The sequence below is a fragment of the Ranitomeya imitator genome, chromosome 6 (genome assembly GCF_032444005.1).
Source record: "Ranitomeya imitator isolate aRanImi1 chromosome 6, aRanImi1.pri, whole genome shotgun sequence".
Taxonomy (NCBI): domain Eukaryota; kingdom Metazoa; phylum Chordata; class Amphibia; order Anura; family Dendrobatidae; genus Ranitomeya; species Ranitomeya imitator.
The window spans coordinates 209785565-209805805 of NC_091287.1; the positions used below are offsets into that span (position 1 = coordinate 209785565).

The 20241-nt window shown below is 46.5% G+C and overlaps 1 protein-coding gene across 4 annotated transcripts in view; it reads right to left on the reverse strand.

The window, feature by feature from the left end:
• CTNND2 (catenin delta 2) overlaps nucleotides 1-20241 on the reverse strand; it is a 2169946-nt gene that overhangs the window by 368903 nt on the left and 1780802 nt on the right. For all 4 annotated transcript variants that reach the window (XM_069730454.1, XM_069730453.1, XM_069730452.1 and 1 more), the window contains exon 18: nucleotides 11329-11413. In XM_069730454.1, coding sequence (XP_069586555.1) covers nucleotides 11329-11413 — 85 coding nt within the window. The remainder of the gene's footprint in view (nucleotides 1-11328; nucleotides 11414-20241) is intronic.

The following is a 20241-nucleotide window of genomic DNA, read 5'->3' on the forward strand; positions in this document are numbered from 1 at the left end:
GTGTTAGAGGGGCAGAAATCAGAAGTGTCGTTGGCCAGAGGGGTTTTCTGACCAGGTTGTGGAGTGATTTTGCTATGACCGCAGACAGGACAGATACTGCAGCATCAATTCAAAGTGACAGGAGACAACATTTGTCCAGTATGGTTACTAACTATTTTTCATCCCTTATCGACGTTCTCCCTCAACCGTCATTCCCATTTGATTACTGGGCATCAAAATTAGACACCTGGCCAGAATTGGCAGAATATGCATTGCAGGAGCTTGCTTGCCCGGCAGCTAGTGTCCTATCAGAAAGAGTATTCAGTGCTGCAGGTTCAATACTAACAGAAAAAAGGACTCGTCTGGCTACCCAAAATGTAGATGTTCTAACCTTCATTAAAATGAACCACAACTGGATTTCGAAATCTTTTGCCCCACCTTGCCCGGCTGACACCTAGCTTTCCTATGTAAAGGTCTTGCCTGTGGACTATTCTGAACGACTTTTCCAATCTCGTAATTTGCAGCACCTGATTGTCCAGCATCCGACATGTTAACACCTCCCTAAATGGCCAAAGTCCCCACACGGGGCCGTGGTATCGCCACTTGGCGCCAGCACCCGTGAGAGTACTGTTTGTCTGAAGAGGTGGGTGTGCCCGCTTTTGGTCGACGGCACTGCCACTAGGTCCCTCATAGTACAATAAAGTGTCTGGCGGTGGTGGTGCGCACCCAACGTCAGACACACCGTTGTAATATGAGGGGCCCTGGGCCTGTACCGCCGGCCACAAGACAGTCCCCCCCCCAGGTCAAACAGTGCTCTACCACTTGCAAAATTTTCTCTCACAGCTCCACCAATGTTTAGTCTATGCGCTGACATCCTTCAATGCCTGGCACTGTCAATACCATTGTATTGACATTTTTCTTATGTTAGGCCTTCGAAGCCTGTCTGCGGTCCCTCCTTCCACTAGGCCTCCACTGACCTGTCTACTGCTGCCCGGGTTCCCCTGGAACCAATTTTAAATTGCCTACAGCCAGCCCAATTTATTATGTTAGGGCTTCGAAGCCTGTCTGCGGTCCCTCCTTCCACTAGGCCTCCACTGACCTGTCTACTGCTGCCCGGGTTCCCCTGGAACCAATTTTAAATTGCCTACAGCCAGCCCAATTTATTATGTTAGGGCTTCGAAGCCTGTCTGCGGTCCCTCCTTCCACTAGGCCTCCACTGACCTGTCTACTGCTGCCGGGGTTCCCCTGGAACCAATTTTAAATTGCCTACAGCCAGCCCAATTTATTATGTTAGGGCTTCGAAGCCTGTCTGCGGTCCCTCCTTCCACTAGGCCTCCACTGACCTGTCTACTGCTGCCCGTGTTCCCCTGGAACCAATTGTAAATTGCCTACATCCCAATTTTTGTTATGTTAGGCCTTCGAAGCCTGTCTGCGGCCCGTTTTTCCACTACTACTACACTGACCAGGCCACTGCTGCCCGTGTTCCCCTGGAACCAATTTTAAATTGCCTACAGCCAGCCCAATTTATTATGTTAGGGCTTCGAAGCCTGTCTGCGGTCCCTCCTTCCACTAGGCCTCCACTGACCTGTCTACTGCTGCCCGGGTTCCCCTGGAACCAATTTGAAATTGCCTACAGCCAGCCCAATTTATTATGTTAGGGCTTCGAAGCCTGTCTGCGGTCCCTCCTTCCACTAGGCCTCCACTGACCTGTCTACTGCCGTCCGTGTTCCCCTGGAACCAATTGTAAATTGCCTACAGCCAGGCCAATTTATTATGTTAGGGCTTCGAAGCCTGTCTGCGGTCCCTCCTTCCACTAGGCCTCCACTGACCTGTCTACTGCTGCCCGGGTTCCCCTGGAACCAATTTTAAATTGCCTACAGCCAGCCCAATTTATTATGTTAGGGCTTCGAAGCCTGTCTGCGGTCCCTCCTTCCACTAGGCCTCCACTGACCTGTCTACTGCTGCCCGTGTTCCCCTGGAACCAATTTTAAATTGCCTACAGCCAGCCCAATTTATTATGTTAGGGCTTCGAAGCCTGTCTGCGGTCCCTCCTTCCACTAGGCCTCCACTGACCTGTCTACTGCCGCCCGTGTTCCCCTGGAACCAATTGTAAATTGCCTACAGCCAGGCCAATTTATTATGTTAGGGCTTCGAAGCCTGTCTGCGGTCCCTCCTTCCACTAGGCCTCCACTGACCTGTCTACTGCTGCCCGTGTTCCCCTGGAACCAATTTTAAATTGCCTACAGCCAGCCCAATTTATTATGTTAGGGCTTCGAAGCCTGTCTGCGGTCCCTCCTTCCACTAGGCCTCCACTGACCTGTCTACTGCCGCCCGTGTGCCCCTGGAACCAATTTTAAATTGCCTACAGCCAGCCCAATTTATTATGTTAGGGCTTCGAAGCCTGTCTGCGGTCCCTCCTTTCACTAGGCCTCCACTGACCTGTCTACTGCTGCCCGTGTACCCCTTGAACCAACATCAGAAAATATAAAAATAAGTATTTTGCTTATAAAAAAGAAAATACTGGAGAGATATCAAATGCAGACATTTTAACATTAAAAACAAACACATACAACAAAAATCTGGTACAGTACTAAAAATGGCCACCAGCTACAATAACTTTCTCCTGCAATTAGTTAACTGAAAGTTTTTTTCAATTTAAAACACACATATGGCATCCACCGAGTGTTGTCCTGTCGCGTCTTCTTTATATTATTGCCAAGAAGATGCAAAACAATGAAAATAATAAAATAATTATTTACCAAAAAAATAGAGTAAGTCAAAACAACATTGCAAATAAACATTCATTACAAATAAAGAAGCAGGGCGCGTCCGAGGGTGAGTATATACCTAATAAGAATATAATCACCCTCGGACGCGCCCTGCTTCTTTCCGACAGCCTTCCTTCCTAAGAATCAGCCCTTCCGTGGTGTAGAGAGAGGGCTTGTTACACTCCAAGGTGTTCACCAGGTTGCCTTTCCTGAGCTTCGATCTTCATGCTCTCGTTTAGTAGTTGTTGGAAACTACACTGCATTAGGCCTACAAATTGGGTATGGGGTGTAGAGAGATGGTGTGTTCCACTCCAAGGTGTTCTCCAGGTTGCCTTTCCTGAGCTTCGATCTTCCGGCTCTCGTTTAGTAGTTGTTGGAAACTACGCTGCATTAGGCCTACAAATTGGGTATGGGGTGTAGAGAGATGGTGTGTTCCACTCCAAGGTGTTCCCCAGGTTTCCTCGCCAATGCTTCGATCTTCATGCTCTCGTTTAGTAGTTGTTGGAAACTACGCTGCATTAGGCCTACAAATTGGGTATGGGGTGTAGAGAGATGGTGTGTTCCACTCCAAGGTGTTCTCCAGGTTGCCTTTCCTGAGCTTCGATCTTCCGGCTCTCGTTTAGTAGTTGTTGGAAACTACGCTGCATTAGGCCTACAAATTGGGTATGGGGTGTAGAGAGATGGTGTGTTCCACTCCAAGGTGTTCCCCAGGTTTCCTCGCCAATGCTTCGATCTTCATGCTCTCGTTTAGTAGTTGTTGGAAACTACGCTGCATTAGGCCTACAAATTGGGTATGGGGTGTAGAGAGATGGTGTGTTCCACTCCAAGGTGTTCTCCAGGTTGCCTTTCCTGAACTTCGATCTTCCGGCTCTCGTTTAGTAGTTCTTGGAAACTACACTGCATTAGGCCTACAAATTGGGTATGGGGTGTAGAGAGATGTTGTGTTCCACTCCAAGGTGTTCTCTAGGTTGCCTTTCCTGAGCTTCGATCTTCCGGCTCTCGTTTAGTAGTTCTTGGAAACTACACTGCATTAGGCCTACAAATTGGGTATGGGGTGTAGAGAGATGTTGTGTTCCACTCCAAGGTGTTCTCCAGGTTGCCTTTCCTGAGCTTCGATCTTCCGGCTCTCGTTTAGTAGTTGTTGGAAACTACGCTGCATTAGGCCTACAAATTGGGTATGGGGTGTAGAGAGATGGTGTGTTCCACTCCAAGGTGTTCCCCAGGTTTCCTCGCCAATGCTTCGATCTTCATGCTCTCATTTAGTAGTTGTTGGAAACTACGCTGCATTAGGCCTACAAATTGGGTATGGGGTGTAGAGAGATGGTGTGTTCCACTCCAAGGTGTTCTCCAGGTTGCCTTTCCTGAACTTCGATCTTCCGGCTCTCGTTTAGTAGTTCTTGGAAACTACACTGCATTAGGCCTACAAATTGGGTATGGGGTGTAGAGAGATGTTGTGTTCCACTCCAAGGTGTTCTCCAGGTTGCCTTTCCTGAGCTTCGATCTTCCGGCTCTCGTTTAGTAGTTCTTGGAAACTACACTGCATTAGGCCTACAAATTGGGTATGGGGTGTAGAGAGATGGTGTGTTACACTCCAAGGTGTTCTCCAGGTTGCCTTTCCTGAACTTCTATCTTCAGGCTCTCATTAAATTGTGGTTAAACGGAACAACTGCATTTGGCGTACTAGTTGGTTTGGGGCCTACTATCGGTGTCTGCCACTCCTTGCTGTTCTCCTGGTTTCCTGTCCTGAAATTCCGTTTTCAGGCGCTCGTTAAGTAGTTGTTAATGTTAGACTGCATTTGGCCTACTAGTTGGGTTGGGGCCTACTATCGGTGTCTGCCACTCCTTGCTGTTCTCCTCCACTGAACAAAGCTGTGCCGCCTGTTTACTACGGTTGCCAATTTTGAACTGCATTTCGACTACTTACTGATTTGGGCCTACTCTCTGTGTCAGCCTCTCATTCCAGTTGTCCTCCACTGCAATGCCCCCTGGTTATTCCTGTGTTACCAATTTTGAACTGCATTTAGCCAACTTTATTCTTTGGGCCTATATCTGTGTTTCCTCCTCATCCTGCCCATTGCCCAGCCAGTGATAGATGAGTCTGTTGGTACATTGACCCATAACGCAACATTCCCCGTGCACGCTACACAACAACATTGTGCCCCTGCTGAAAGTCAGGTTGCTCTTCCCGCATACCATACCACCTTACACGGGGACAAAGAGGAAGGTGCAGATGAAAGTGCAGGTTCCTTCATCAGGTGAGGGGAGGAATACTAGTTGGCGACGTCACTGGCACAGGGCCTCTCATAGTACGCAAAAGTGTTGCTGCCGGTGGGAGGCACCCCCGCCGTGCAAACACACCGCTGTACATTGAGGGGCCCTGTGCCAGTGCCAATGCCGAGTGGGCCCCCCCTGCTTGCTCAGGTTCACAGCACTTGCAAAGTTGAAATACTTACCTCTCCCTGCTCCACTGCCGTGACGTGGTCCAGATTTCCTGGGCCCACTAATTACTTGAACCAGCCCTACCCACCACAACTTTAGCCAAATGACCCCCAATTTCAAATGCCTTCCAATTATTATAAGGTAAATTACGCTTGACAAGCTTCATTAAGAAGAATGGATGGTTTTGACATTAAAATGGGCACTCTAGGTGTTTTCCTGGCCCCCACTCACTGCCGACTATGCTGCCCCATTGACTTGCATTGGGTTTCGTGTTTCGGTCGATCCCGACTTTACGTCATAATCGGCCGATTTCACTCGACCCGACTTTTGAGATAGTCGGGTTTCGCGAAACCCGGCTCGACTCTAAAAAGGTCAAGGTCGCTCAACTCTATATGTCAATGCTGCAGTTTTTTACTTGGAACCAGAGTTGGCTCCAGGTCACTAATAAGCTGAAACCATAGAAGGAAGATAGAATTTTCAATGACTGTCCAATGATACGGAAAATCTGATGGTTCAGAACCTGTCCGGTCCCTTTTAGGCTGCATTCATTTATATCTTCAGTTTTAAAGCTGAAGTCTTAAATAGGTAAAGTTTTACTTTTATTCTACTTCCACATATGTAGCAAATATTTTATATGTACCAGCCTGAAATCTGCTGGGCAAGGAGTTCGGCAAGCTGGAAAGCCCCCAAGGCAAATGTTAAGATTTGTTTCAGTTTTGCATTAGTATGCTTTGGGGTAGTGTGGCACCTGCAGGTCATTTTTCCTTTCTCCAGTTTTATGAAAATTAATGTTTAAAATGTGTTTTGTGATAGCATCATGGATGTGTGGTTTGTTTGGCTATTTTCTAGCTGAAGGGGGCAAGTTTACCTTGTGTGTGAGTGCAGTATGAACGGAGATACAAAGTAATCACCGAAAAAGAGTGTTTTGAAATAATATAGACGGATTATGTGGCAAAATGAATGATGTCACTTGTCACTCAAAAGTACAACTGATTCAACAAAAAATGAAGGCCTTTTACATTTACATGGACAGAATAGTAAAAATGTTACAGCTCTAGGAAGAAGAGGAGGAAAAAAATGAAAATGCAAAAATGGAAATTGGTAGCATGGGGAAAGGTTAACATTTCCAGTGGACAATAATAACACTACATTTTCGGCTAATGGCACACGCACAGTAGTATTATCGCAATGTGTGCTGTGATGCAGTGACTCATGTTACAGCCAGGGGGCACTTTATGTGCTCCTCAGGATACGCATTGAGGCGTATCTGTAATAGTGATAATGAAACTGTGTCCGGCATGATTGTAAACGGCCAGTATGTGTCGCAGAGGGCGCCTGCGCTATTAGCCTGTAGTGTTGTTCTGGGACCTGTAGTCCCACAAGTATTTGCATAGTTAAAAGGGAGTCTTGCAGGGTTAGTTGGAGAGCTGGGTGGGACAGGCTAACCACACACACCTCCCACCTATGGGGGTGGTTACAGCTACATAATGTGACCAGGGTTTGGTCACATGGTCAGAGTGTGAGGTCTTGTGAATGGCCTGTGTGTTGGAATGTCCTGGAGTGGACTGGATTCCTGGAAGCACATGGGGAGGCCATGGACTGAGGGTCTCTGTGTTGGAAGTGCCTGGGACTGGACTTCCTGAATAGCACACGGAGAGGTCATATCTCAGTGTGTAAAGTCATGGATGGTCTGTGTTGGAATGTTCTTGAGTGGACAAGATTCCTGGAAGCACATGGTCAGAGTGTGAGGTCTTGTGAATGGCCTGTGTGCTAGAATGTCCTGGAGTGAACTGGATTCCTGGAAGCACATGGTGAGGCCATAGACTGAAGGCCTATTTGTTGGAAGTGCCTGGGACTGGACTTCCTGAATAGCACACAGACAGGTCATATCTGCAGAGCCTGTGATGGTTACTGTGTTGGGAAAGCTACAGTTCCTTCTGCGGGTCTGGACTATCTGAAGTGCCCTGGTCACAAGGACGGGGATCCCAATTTGGAAGCTTCCCTGGGAACCAGGACTGACAGGAGTCAGTGTGTGGAGCAGGAGCTCCTGTAAGGTAACTCCAGATAAAGGGGGTTACGGGCAAAAAAGTATCTGCCATTGGAACAGACTGTCCGTGGTTGTTATGTTCCGGGGATGGTGTGGTTTATGATGCCTAAATAAACCAAATAGACTGTTTTTGTGAGAAACCGTACCCGAGTGCTTTAATCCCATTGCCAAGCGAGTGTCTCCAAACCCACTCGGGTAGCGTTATCTCACAGTGCCTATATATTAACCCTTTTCTGACATTGGGCATAATAGTATGCCTATGGTGGACTCTTTGTTTGGTGCAGGCTCGGGCGCTGAGCCCACACCTTTCCGGGCACATGACAGCTGATCTATACAGCGGATATGTACCCGCAAAAGCCACAGGTGGAATCGCGATCCACCCACAGCTGTTAACTAGTTTAATGCCACTGTCAATCTCTGACAGTGGCATTTAGCTGGTGCTTACTGGAAGCGCATTGCTTATCCCGCCCATCGGTGACCTCGTCACATGATTGCCAGTCACTGATGGGTCAGCATGACAACCAATGGTCTGCTGCAGAGCTCTATGGTTATTACCAGTTTGCTATGAACAACAAGCCGTGGTCGGCGCTCATAGTAAGTGAGCATTTTTGCTACACACATGTAATCTGACCATCGCCTGTGTGTAGCAGAAGCAATCAAAGTATTGTAGCGTCTAGTCTCCTATGGAGATAATTAAGCATGAAACAAGTAAAAAAAAGTTTTAAAAAATATTTAAAAAACATATATAAAAGATCAAATCACCCCCGTTTTCATCATTCAAAGCAAAACAATAATAAAATCAAATACACACATATTTGGTATCGCCGAATTCAGATTCACACAATCTATCAATATAGAAAAACAATTAACTCGATCGTTAAATGGCATAATGAGAACAAAATTCAAAATGCCAAAATGTGTTTTTGGTCGCCACTACATTGCAATAAAATGCAATAACTGGTGATCAAAAGATCATATCTACATCAATATGGAATCAATAAAAACGTCAACTCCGAGCAAAAAATAAGCCCTCACCCCCGTTTTCATCATTCAAAACAAAACAATAATAAAATCAAATACACACATATTTGGTATCGCCGAATTCAGATTCACGCAATTTATCAATATAGAAAAACAATTAACTCAATCGTTAAATGGCATAATGAGAACAAAATTCAAAATGCCAAAATGTGTTTTTGGTCGCCACTACATTGCAATAAAATGCAATAACTGGTGATCAAAAGATCATATCTACATCAATATGGAATCAATAAAAACGTCAACTCCGAGCAAAAACTAAGCCCTCACCTAGCCCCAGATCATGAAAAATGGAGACGCTACAGGTCTCAGAAAATAGCACCTTTTATAACAAATTTTGGATTTTTTTTCGTAATGACCTGGAAAACCATAATGGCAGATCAGTTTTTAGCATTTAGTGAACATGGTAAAGATAAACCCAAAAAACAACTATGGAATTGCACTTTTTTTGTAATTTCATCCTACTTGGATTTTTTTCCCATTTTTCAGTACACGATATATTAAAACCAATAGTGTTGTTCGAAAGTACAACTTGTTATGCAAAAAAATAAGCTTTCACATGGCTATTTAGACTGAAAAATAAAAAAGTTACAGCTCTGGGGAGCAAAAAACATAAATGCAAAAACTGAAATACCCCTGGTCGTTAAGGGGTTAAAATAAATTGGTCAACTGAATACTGAATGTTAGCTATTCTTTGTCTTGATAGTATTATAGACACAGATTGGATATTTTAAATTTAGTACATTGGAATTACTTTTTTCATCTTTTTGTATAGAATTTGTATCTATTATGTTAGTATAATATTAATTTTCATTTTGTTGTGACATACTGCTTCTGCCATTTGCTTTTTATTCATAGTATCTATTGCATATTGAGCTTTAATATACATTGCTATTTTTATATATTTTTAATGTACGTTGCTATTTTTATCAACAGACAAAATTTATTGCAGAAAAAACAGCACTCACCATGACTTTAAAAATGTAAATTGTCCTATTCCATGTGCTTGGCCAATCTTTAGAAAAGTAGGAGGAGCAGAGAAGAGAATGAGGACAACAACCATTTTGAGCCTATCCCAGTGCTTCTGTGGGTCCAAGCACTCATTAGAAAAGCAGGGGCAGCAGGGAAGAGAAAGAGGACAACAGCCGTTTCATGCATATCCCAGCGCTTCTGTGGGTCCAAGCACTCATTAGAAAAGCAGGGGCAGCAGGGAAGAGAAGAAGGACAACAGCCGTTTCATGCATATCCCAGCGCTTCTGTGGGTCCAAGCACTCATTAGAAAAGCAGGGGCAGCAGGGAAGAGAAGAAGGACAACAGCCGTTTCATGCATATCCCAGCACTTCTGTGGGTCCAAGCAATCCTTAGGAAAGCAGGCAGAGCGGGGAAGAGAAGGAAGGACAACAGCAGTTTCACGCCTATCCCAGTGCTTGCACCCGTAGAAGTGCTGAAATTTTGTCCTCCTTCTGTTATTCTCCTTCTCTTCCCTGCTCCCACTGCTTTCCTAAGGATTGTTCCGCCACTAGTGTTGAGCGATACCGTCCGATACTTGAAAGTATCGGTATCGGATAGTATCGGCTGATACCCGAAAAGTATCGGATATCGCCGATACCCGATACCAATACAAGTCAATGGGACACCAAGTATCGGAAGGTATCCTGATGGTTCCCAGGGTCTGAAGGAGAGGAAACTCTCCTTCAGGCCCTGGGATCCATATTGATGTGTAAAATAAAGAATTAAAATAAAAAATATTGATATATTCACCTCTCTGAAGGCCCCTGGACATCACCGCTGGTAACCGGCAGCCTTCTTTGTTTAAAATGAGCGCGTATAGGGACTTCCATGACGTCACTGCTTCTGATTGGTCGCGTGCCACTCATGTGACTGCCACGCGACCAATCACAAGCCGCGACGTCATTCTCAGGCCCTAAACTCCTCATTCTAGGAATTTAGGACCTGAGGAATGACGTTGCGGCTTCTGATTGGTCGCGTGCCGCTCATGTGACCGCCTCGCGACCAATCAGAAGCTGCGACGTCATTCTCAGGTCCTAAATTCCTAGAATGAGGAGTTTAGGGCCTGAGAATGACGTCGCGGCTTGTGATTGGTCGCGTGGCGGTCACATGAGCGGCACGCGACCAATCAGAAGCCGTGACGTCATGGAAGTCCCCAAACGCGCTCATTTTAAACAAAGAAGGCTGCCGGTTACCAGCGGTGATGTCCAGGGGCCTCCGGAGAGGTGAGTATATCAATATTTTTTATTTTAATTCTTTATTTTACACATTAATATGGATCCGATACCGATTCCTGATACCAAAAAAGTATCGGAACTCGGTATCGGAATTCCGATACCGCAAGTATCGGCCGATACCCGATACTTGCGGTATCGGAATGCTCAACACTATCCGCCACATGAAATAAAGGACATTTAAATTTGTAAAGTCATGGTGATTGCTGTTTCTTCTGCATTTCTCAAACCTTTATACACTAGTTTTTCTTGCACCACTAGACTTTAAGTGGTATGACCCACATTCAGGAGTGATTCAAACAGCTGTTTATTGGATGGTGCATTTTTTAAACATTATAATATTGGGGTTTTTTTATAAGTACAATGTGGGCTTTGCCTCTTTTTAGTCTTGGAAATAGCTTTATATTGTATATAGAAGTGGCTATTCACTATATTTGAGGATACTATATAGGATTTATAATGTATTGTAAGCTCTAATACATATTAAAATTTTTGTCTACCTAAAAACACATTTTTATGAAGATTTGTATTATATTTGATTATACTAGTACATAATATTGAAAATGCATAGCTGCTTTCTTCTTGAAATATGCAGTTCACCATCTTTCCATAGGATGTTTGTGGTGTTGCAGCCCAGTCATGCCTATGAACAGGTGTGGTATTTTTTTTAAAGAGACCAGCCACAAATTTTCTGATTCTAGACAATACTTTTAAAAATATGATATTTAATTATATTTATACTCAATATAAGGTCATTAATACATGCTACAGTATTAAAACAAGCTGTTAAAAGTAAGTCAATAAAGAAGCCTACCTTTTTGTAAAGACTTCTTAGGTCTCTGTACTGCCACATGCTATTTAACACTTGAGATGCTGCTTTTACTACTTTCGGAGAATGCCTGTTTTAAGGTAACAAAAATATTAAATACATAGATTAAAAAATTAGATATTACAAAATATGCTAAAAGTAATGAGTGCATTCCTCTCATTTGGCACAGATTATTTTAATCAGCAGGAGACTGCAATAGGGGTCTAGCCTATTTTTGCTCTCACTGGAGACCTTGAGGAAGGGGAGTTTCCATGCTCTTTCATTTGGTGTAGGTGCTCTGTGGCGGCCATTGTTGCTGTGGTTTTGTGCTTGTGAGTGAGGTTGTGCGGTCTGGAGTCATGGGCATGGGCACTGAGAGGCACCAGGCCGTTCACTTTGCTGGAGCATGGTCACTGCAGTGGTGGTTAGTGTACAACGCCGCTCCTTCAAGGCAATAATAGGACCCACTGAGAGATTCGCCGTGAAGTGGCAGTGGGCTTCATACAGTCTGATCAGAATGTTAAACTATGAACCTCATGTTCAGTTATATATATTTTCGCCTCGCAGCATTATATCAATGTATGATGTTTGGAGGTGCGCTCCAGTCTCTTTTCTCAGCATAAGTAAAAAAAATGCATACTGTGCTAGTGTCAGGACCAGGTGGAACAAATCCACCTGAAAGAAGTTGTCCACTACTATAAAGTTTTTTGTTTATTTCTCATAAATCTTGCTATTATGTGCCACTGAAAACATCTACTGTGTTTATTTCAGCAATATTACCTGTTATCATGCTGTAGTAGCACATCTTTAGTGCTGGATCCAGCTCTAATTGGGTTAATCGACAACTTCCTTTCTCCTGAGTTATTGTGGTCTAATACTACAAGTTCCATGATGCATTGCACTGGCCTGTAACTCTGCACCTGGCACACCCAAACCCCTCCCTCCTCTCTGTTCAGGCTGATGAGGAGAGGTCACATCTTGGTCACAAGCTGTAAGCAGCAGCACTAAGAACTGCACAACCATGGTGATCAAGCTTTGAGCTTTTTTTCTCTCATCTATTTCATAGTATAGTTTAATATACATATATGATATACTGTAAAAAGATCTCACTGCGTATATGTCTTAGATATGTAAATTACACAGTACATGTGTGGGTATATATGTCCATCTACATACACTTGTGTGCATGTATATATTATGTGTGTTCTTATTTTACACTATTTGTGCTCATATACAGGCACAGTCTGGCCGCAAATTGGCCCCCCACTACTTCCGTCCAGTCAGTGCCCCCTCCGTTCTCCCCTCCAGTCAGCGCCCACATAGTGTTTTAGGACTGCGTTTCTCCGTGACATAACGCGGTGTAACGCAGTCCTTTAACGCTGTCATTAATCGTCTAAGTGTGCCCAATATTTTACTATTGATGCTGCCTATGCCTATGCTGTCTCTGCGGCGGGCGGGGTGTCTCTGCAGCGGGCATGGTCTCTGTGCAGCGGGCGTGGTCTCTGCGGCGGGCGTGGTCTCTGTGGGGCGTGCAGGATGTCTCTGCGCAGCGTGCAGGGTTTCTGCGGCGTGTGGCGTGTCTCTGTGCGGGGTGTCCCAGTGCGGGCATCATCCAATGGGACTACAAGTCCCATCAGACGATGCCCACTACACTGACAGTGATTGACACATTAGCCAATGATGGGACAGTAGTAGTCCCATCATCCGGCTAATGTGTTGAATGAAAAAATAAATAAATAAAATACTCCATACATACTCCATACAGTACATACATGACATACAGTACATTAAACATAGAGTTCATACTCACCATTACTTGTCATTTTGATCCCCGAAGCCAGTGTCATCTGTAAAACAGGTGAAAAAAACAAACAACCAATATACTCCCTGTCCGCAGAAATCCACGAGTGTCCCACGACGATCTCCCATGGAGAACGGCAGCAACAGCTGTTGCAACCGCTCTCCAGGGGCCCCAGAAACACAATGATGGGAGGAAGGGATTCCTCCGCCGCTGTGAAAAAAATAGTCCCTAGCCTCACTTATGGCATTGCTGGGTGAGAAATTTTCCCATGCAGCAATTGCCATAAAGTAAGACTTTGAACTTTAGTAACCTCAGTGATGCACTTCAGGAGCCATTGTCTCCTGTCAGTGTGTCACTGAGGGTCCTATAGAGCAGTGACATCACCCGATGTCACTGTTCTATAGGGGAGATCGTCGTGGGACACTCGTTATTAATTGGACTACAGCGGACAGGTAGTATACGGTTTATTATTTTACGTTTTTTTGCAGGCGCTGAAGTATGATATGTATGGTGACATAGGCTTCGGGGAACAAAGTGACAAGTGATGGTGAGTATGTACTCTGTTATATGTACTGTATGTCTGAATGTATGTTGTATGTATGCACTGTATGTCGCATGTCCCATGACGCATGTCGCATGTTGTCGCATGGTGCATGGCGTCGCATGGTGCATGTTGCTGCATGCTGCATGGTGCATGTCGCCGCATGGTGCGTGCCGCATGTCGTCGCATGGTGCATGTCGTCGCATGGCGCATGTCGTCACATGGTGCATGTCATCGCATGGTGCATGTCGCCGCATGGTGCATGTCGTCACATGGTGCATGTCGTCATATGGTGCATGTTGCATGTAGTCACATGGTGCATGCCGTCGCATGGTGCATGTTGCATGTTGTTGCATGGTGCATGCCGTCACATGGTGCATGTCGTTGCATGGTGCATGTAATCGCATGGTGCAAGTCGCATGTTGTCGCATGGTGCATGTCACCGCATGGTGCATGTCACTGCATGGTGCATGGTGCATGTCGTCACATGGTGCATGTCGCATGTCGTCGCATGGTGCATGTCGCATGTCGCCACATAGTGCACATCGCATGTCACCGCATGGTGCATGTCGCATGTCATCGCATGTCGTCACATGGTGCATGTAGTCGCATGGTGCATGTCGCATGTTGTCACATGGTGCATGTCGTCACATGGTGCATGTCGCATGTCGTCGCATGGTGCATGTCGCCGCATGGTGCATGTCGCATGTTGTCACATGGTGCATGTCATGTCGTATGTCATTACATGGTGCATTTCGTCACATGGTGCATGTTGCATGCCGTCGCATGTTGCAAGTCGCATGTCGTCGCATGGTGCAAGTCGCATGTCGTCGTGTGGTGCATGTCGCATGTCGTCGCATGGTGCATGTCGCTGCATGGTGCATGGTGGATGTTGTCACATGGTGCATGTTGTCGCATGGTGCATGTCGCATGTCGTCACATGGTGCATGTCGTCTCATGGTGCATGGTGCATGTTGTCACATGGTGCATGTCGCATGTCGTCGCATGGTGTATGTCGCATGTCGTCACATGGTGCATGTAGTCGCATGGTGCATGTCGCATGTCGTTACATGGTGCATGTCGCATGTTGTCGCATGGTGCATGTCGCATGTCATTACATGGTGCATGTCGCCGCATGGTGCATGTTGCATGTTGTCACATGGTGCATGTCACATGTCGTCGCATGTCATCACATGGTGCACGTCGTCACATGGTGCATGTCACCGCATGGTGCATGTCGCATGTCGCCGCATGGTGCATGTCGCATGTTGTCGCATGGTGCATGTCGCATGTCGTCACATGGTGCATGTGGTCGCATGATGCATGTTGTCACATGGTGCATGTCGCTTGTCGCCACATGGTGCATGTCGTCGCATGGTGCATGTCATCACATGTCACATGTCATCACATGGTGCATGTTGTCGCATGGTGCATGTCGTTACATGGTGCATGTCGCCGCATGGTGCATGTCGTTGCATGGTACGTGTCGTCGCATGGTGTATGTCGCATGTCGTCACTTGGTGCATGTCGCATGTCGTTGCATGGTGCATGTCATATGTCATCGCATGGTGCATGTCGTCGCATGGTGCATGTCGCCGCATGATGGATGTCGCATGTGTGTTGTATGTATGTATGTACTGTGTATGTGTTTTTTTTTTACATTCAACACATTTGCCGGATGATGGGACTACTACTGTCCCATCATTGGCTAATGTGTCACTCATTGTCAGTGTAGCAGGCAGAGACCTATGGGACTTGTAGTCCCATCGGATGATGCCTGCGCGCGCACACACACACACCCACACACCCAGCAGACCCCCGGCGCCGGCACGCACATACCGGCGCCGGCACGCAGACCCTCGGTGTCTGCAGTCCGCACAACAATCATCCCTGCCTAGCCCCGCCCCTAGCACAACCCCACCCGCCCCAAGCACAGCCCCGCAGGCAGCCCCCAGCCCCGCCCACAGCCCAGTCACTCTTGATGAGTGACTGCTGTCTGTGGGGGCTGGTCACACCTGCTACTGACGTCACGTCAATTTCCAGAGTCTGGAAATTGACGTGACGTCGGAGGAAATGAGCGGCGGCTGCAGCCTGGGGGTCACGTGACCCAGATTCAGCAGCCGGAATAGCGCCGCTCACAGGCGAAAACGGCAACGCAAGGTATTTGCACAATTTATTAGGGGCCCCGGGGGGATACATTGGGGGGTTAATTGAAAGTAGTGGACAACCCCTTGAAGTCAATGCTGCATGCTTTGAAGAGAATGTAACAATCTACATGAAGTACCGTACTTAATCAGTTTCCTTGCTTCTAAAGTAATCTCACTGTATGGTATGTTTAGAATAATAAAATACATAGAAACTTAAAGGGAATCTGTCAGCAGGATTGTTCACAGTAACCTGCAAACAGTGTCAGGTCAGCGCCGTTATAGTTATTAAAATGACACCTGGGTTGAGGAAATCCGCCTTGTGTTTTTTTAATCTTTATTTTCAGTTTTTATTTAATGATATGCTCGTGTTACGGGGCGGCCTCTGGGCTGGGCCTTCATATGGTGCTCTGATTAGGTATTCATAATGCAGGCTGCTGACAGGTCACTGATTCCTCATTGACCTGCCCCTTAATTTGCATAATTAATACCTGAATTAAAAAAAACTCTTCTGCAGACAAGTGCCAGCTGTGGAGGAGGAATTTTTTTTGTAGCAAGACGTGTAACGAGGAAACCGGGCTGCGAGCATCTGTATTGAGCCGGGTCCGGAACTGTCGAGGGAAGAAGGTGGTTAAGGCTGTGTGCACACGATGCAGATTTAGTGCAGATTTAGTGCAGAACTGCAGCGTTTTTTTCTGCGCAGAAACGCTGCAGAACTGCACTGTGATTTACAGTACAATGTAAATCAATGTGAAAAAAAAAGCTGTGCACGTGGTGCAGAAAAATCCACGCAGAAATGCTGCAGATTTCAAAGAAGTGCATGTCACTTCTTTTGTGCAGTTCTGCAGCGTTTCTGCACCCCTCCATTAATAGAAATCTGCAGTGGTAAAATCTGCACAAAAACTGCACAAAATCCGCATCAAATCCGCACAAAAAACGCACCAAAAATGCATAAAAAACGCATAAAAAAACACAGCTGCGGATTCTGCCAGGAGATGCAGACTTTGTGCAGAAAATACTGCACCTCTTTTCTTACGTGTGCACATAGCCTAAGGCTGTGTACGTGCAAAAAAGCATGGGCTGGTTGCAGGACATTAGGCCGTGGTACCATATGCTGGACAGCACGCCTGAGCTCAAGATTGATTCCAGGATTGGTGCAGCCCTCATTGCTTTGGCTGCAGAGATTCATGAACTAGGGGCTCAATGGGTAAAACTGGAAACCGCCCTTTGCCACCAGAAGCTGGATCGCCGTCTGTGGTACCCCATCTGTGGACACTACTCCGGTCGCTGCCAGTACTACAACCCTCAATGGAACATCTGCGGTGGAGGACCACAAGGACACAATAAATTTGATAATTGGACTGCGGTCATCTTGCATTTGCACTTTTTTTCAAATTAAGCTGTTTATCTCTCTGTGAGTTTTGTCCTTTATGTTAATTAAATTGTTATATTGTTAAACCCCTGCTTTGTCTCCCCAGTGTCACTGCATCCCGCAACTTGCTTACATTTGGTGTAGTCGGCAGGATGCAGTCTACAAACGCAGAGGCAGCAGTCCAATCTGTCATGGGTGCCCCGAAGAGCAGCTTGCGACTGGGGGCCATGCTTAGCAATCTCCCTAAATTCACAGGGAGTAATTTCACGCTGTGGGACTGGACTGAGCGGGTTAAAGGCATAGTGAAGATGCATTCCGTGACCTCTGCTATACAGGCAGAGATTGCTCTGATAGCCCTGGATGGTGAGGCTAGACGTACTGTGATGTTTCACCCCATGCATGAAAGGGACACTTTGAACAAGGTGTTACAGATTTTAGAAGAGATGCATGGGAATCCTACCAATGTTGGGGAGTTGCGGATGCAATTGTTCCGCCGTCTTCAGAGGGAGGGTGAGACAGTGACGCAATACATTAATGCACTACAAGAGGTGCACGAGCATAGCGCCCGACGGGATCATGTAGGGGTAATAGGAGTGGGGTCCCCTGATGTGCCAAACGACATATAACCCTCCTAAAAATTGGGGCAGAAGCGCCCGTAAGAGCAGGAGCAGGAGACAGCAGCTTTGACATGGATGGTCTGGAGTAGTGAGGTACCCGCCTCATCCATGGCTGAACCAGAGTGGGCCCAAGAAATCCAGAAGGAAATATGGGAAATGCGGGAAGAGTGGTTCCTCAGAAGAGCCCCCACTGCAGCTTTAATTATGCCTAGAAACAGAACAGAATCCGAATCCCGCTTGTCCATTGTACATCACCAGGTAATGGGACAACCTCATGCAGATTGGGATCTGACTTGTTTCAGGTGTGGAAATGCTAGACACTATGCCCGAGGGTGTGCGAATGGGAGCAGTCCCTACCTCGGCAGCCATTAAAACTAGTGGGCTCCGTGGCTGGGGATGCTGCTAGGAGCCTGAGAAGCCAAGGAGGAGAGAATGCAGTCCCAAAAGTTTAATTTCCCCGAACCCCCTCGTATTTGCTGAAATGGATGGTTGAGCAGTGAGCTGTCTGGTTGATACCAGTTCCCAAGTGAACACCATGTCAGAAACACATTTTAGATGTCATTTTTCTGTGGCGATGCAGCCAGAATGGAGCCCAGTGATCAAGTTAATGACAGCCAATCAGTTGCCCATCCCGGTCGTAGGGGTGGTATGGATGCAGATTACAGTGTTCCACAAAGATGTATCCCGGAAAGGAGTTGTGTTGACCGCCGGAGACCCTGGCAACGGCCCTGCAGTGACCTTTGGGATGAATGTGCTGAAAGATCGATGGAGCTCATGAAGTCCCCAGAGGAAAGTGTTTCAACAATTGATACGGGTTGCCCAGGCCCAAGGAACATCGAGTGAAGGGAAAGTCTTAGGAAAAGTGAAAGTCCTTGCCATTGCTAAAATCGTTTTACCGCCTTGTCAGACTGTGCTTACGCTGCCCGTACGAGCTTGTACACCCCTCGAAGGGGTGCAAGTCCAGATAGAGCCAACCTTAATGGACCAAATACATCCGGGACTCCTCATTCCTGAAACATTAGCCATTGTCTATGACAGTAACCTGGTGGTGTGGTGTGTTAACCTGGGGAAGATAATCATACTCTCTCATCCAAGAGTGAAGTGGCACAGGTGCTGGGCATGCCAAAAGAATTGATGCAGCCGGGCGCCATTCAGTTGGTGTTATGACCCCAATGGCGAGGGTCTCAGAGGAACGTGGAAGTCTGCAAGATACAAAAATCCAGCTCATAGGGCAGTGGTAACTGGGTTGACCATATATCTACTCCTAACGCCAACACTAGAAGTAGCCGGGGGTCATACCTACGTTGATCCTAGATGACTCGCGCCAGCCGGAGAATCTAACTACCCCTAGTAGAGGAAAACAAAGACCTCTCTTGCCTCCAGAGAAAGGGACCCCAAAGCAGGATAGAAGCCCCCCACAAATAATAACGGTGAGGTAAGAGGAAATGACAAACACAGAAATGAACCAGGTTTAGCACAGAGAGGCCCGCTAACTAATAGCAGAATATAGAAAGGTAACTTATATGGTCAACAAAAAACCCTATCAAAAATCCACACTGGAAATTCAAGAACCCCCGAACCGTCTAACGGTCCGGGGGGAGAACACCAGCGCCCTAGAGCTTCCAGCAAAAGTCAGGATACAGATTAGGAACAAGCTGGACAAAAATACAAAACCAAAAACAAATAGCAAAAAGCAAAGTAAATGACTTAGCTGAATAACCGGACCAGGATCAGTAGACAAGAGCACAGCAGATTAGCTCTGAAAACTACGTTGCCAGGCATAGAACTGAGTGTCCAGGGAGCTTATAAAGCAACGCCCCTAACTAACGACCCAGGTGCGGATAAAAGGAAAGACAGAAAAACCAGAGTCAAAAAACTAGTAACCACTAGAGGGAGCCAAAAAGCAAATTCACAACAGTACCCCCCCCTTAGTGAGGGGTCACCGAACCCTCACCACGACCACCAGGGCGATCAGGATGAGCGGCATGAAAGGCACGAACTAAATCGGCCGCATGAACATCAGAGGCGACCACCCAGGAATTATCCTCCTGACCATAGCCCTTCCACTTGACCAGGTACTGAAGTCTTCGCCTGGAGAGGCGAGAATCCAAGATCTTCTCCACCACGTACTCCAACTCGCCCTCAACCAACACCGGAGCAGGAGGCTCAGCAGAAGGAACTACAGGCACAACGTACCGCCGCAACAAGGACCTATGAAATACATTGTGAATAGCAAACGACACAGGAAGATCCAGACGAAAAGATACAGGATTAAGGATTTCCAATATCTTGTAAGGACCAATAAAACGAGGTTTAAATTTGGGAGAGGAGACCTTCATAGGAACAAAGCGGGAAGAAAGCCATACCAAATCCCCAACGCGTAGTCGGGGACCCACACCGCGGCGGCGGTTGGCAAAGCGCTGAGCCCTCTCCTGTGACAACTT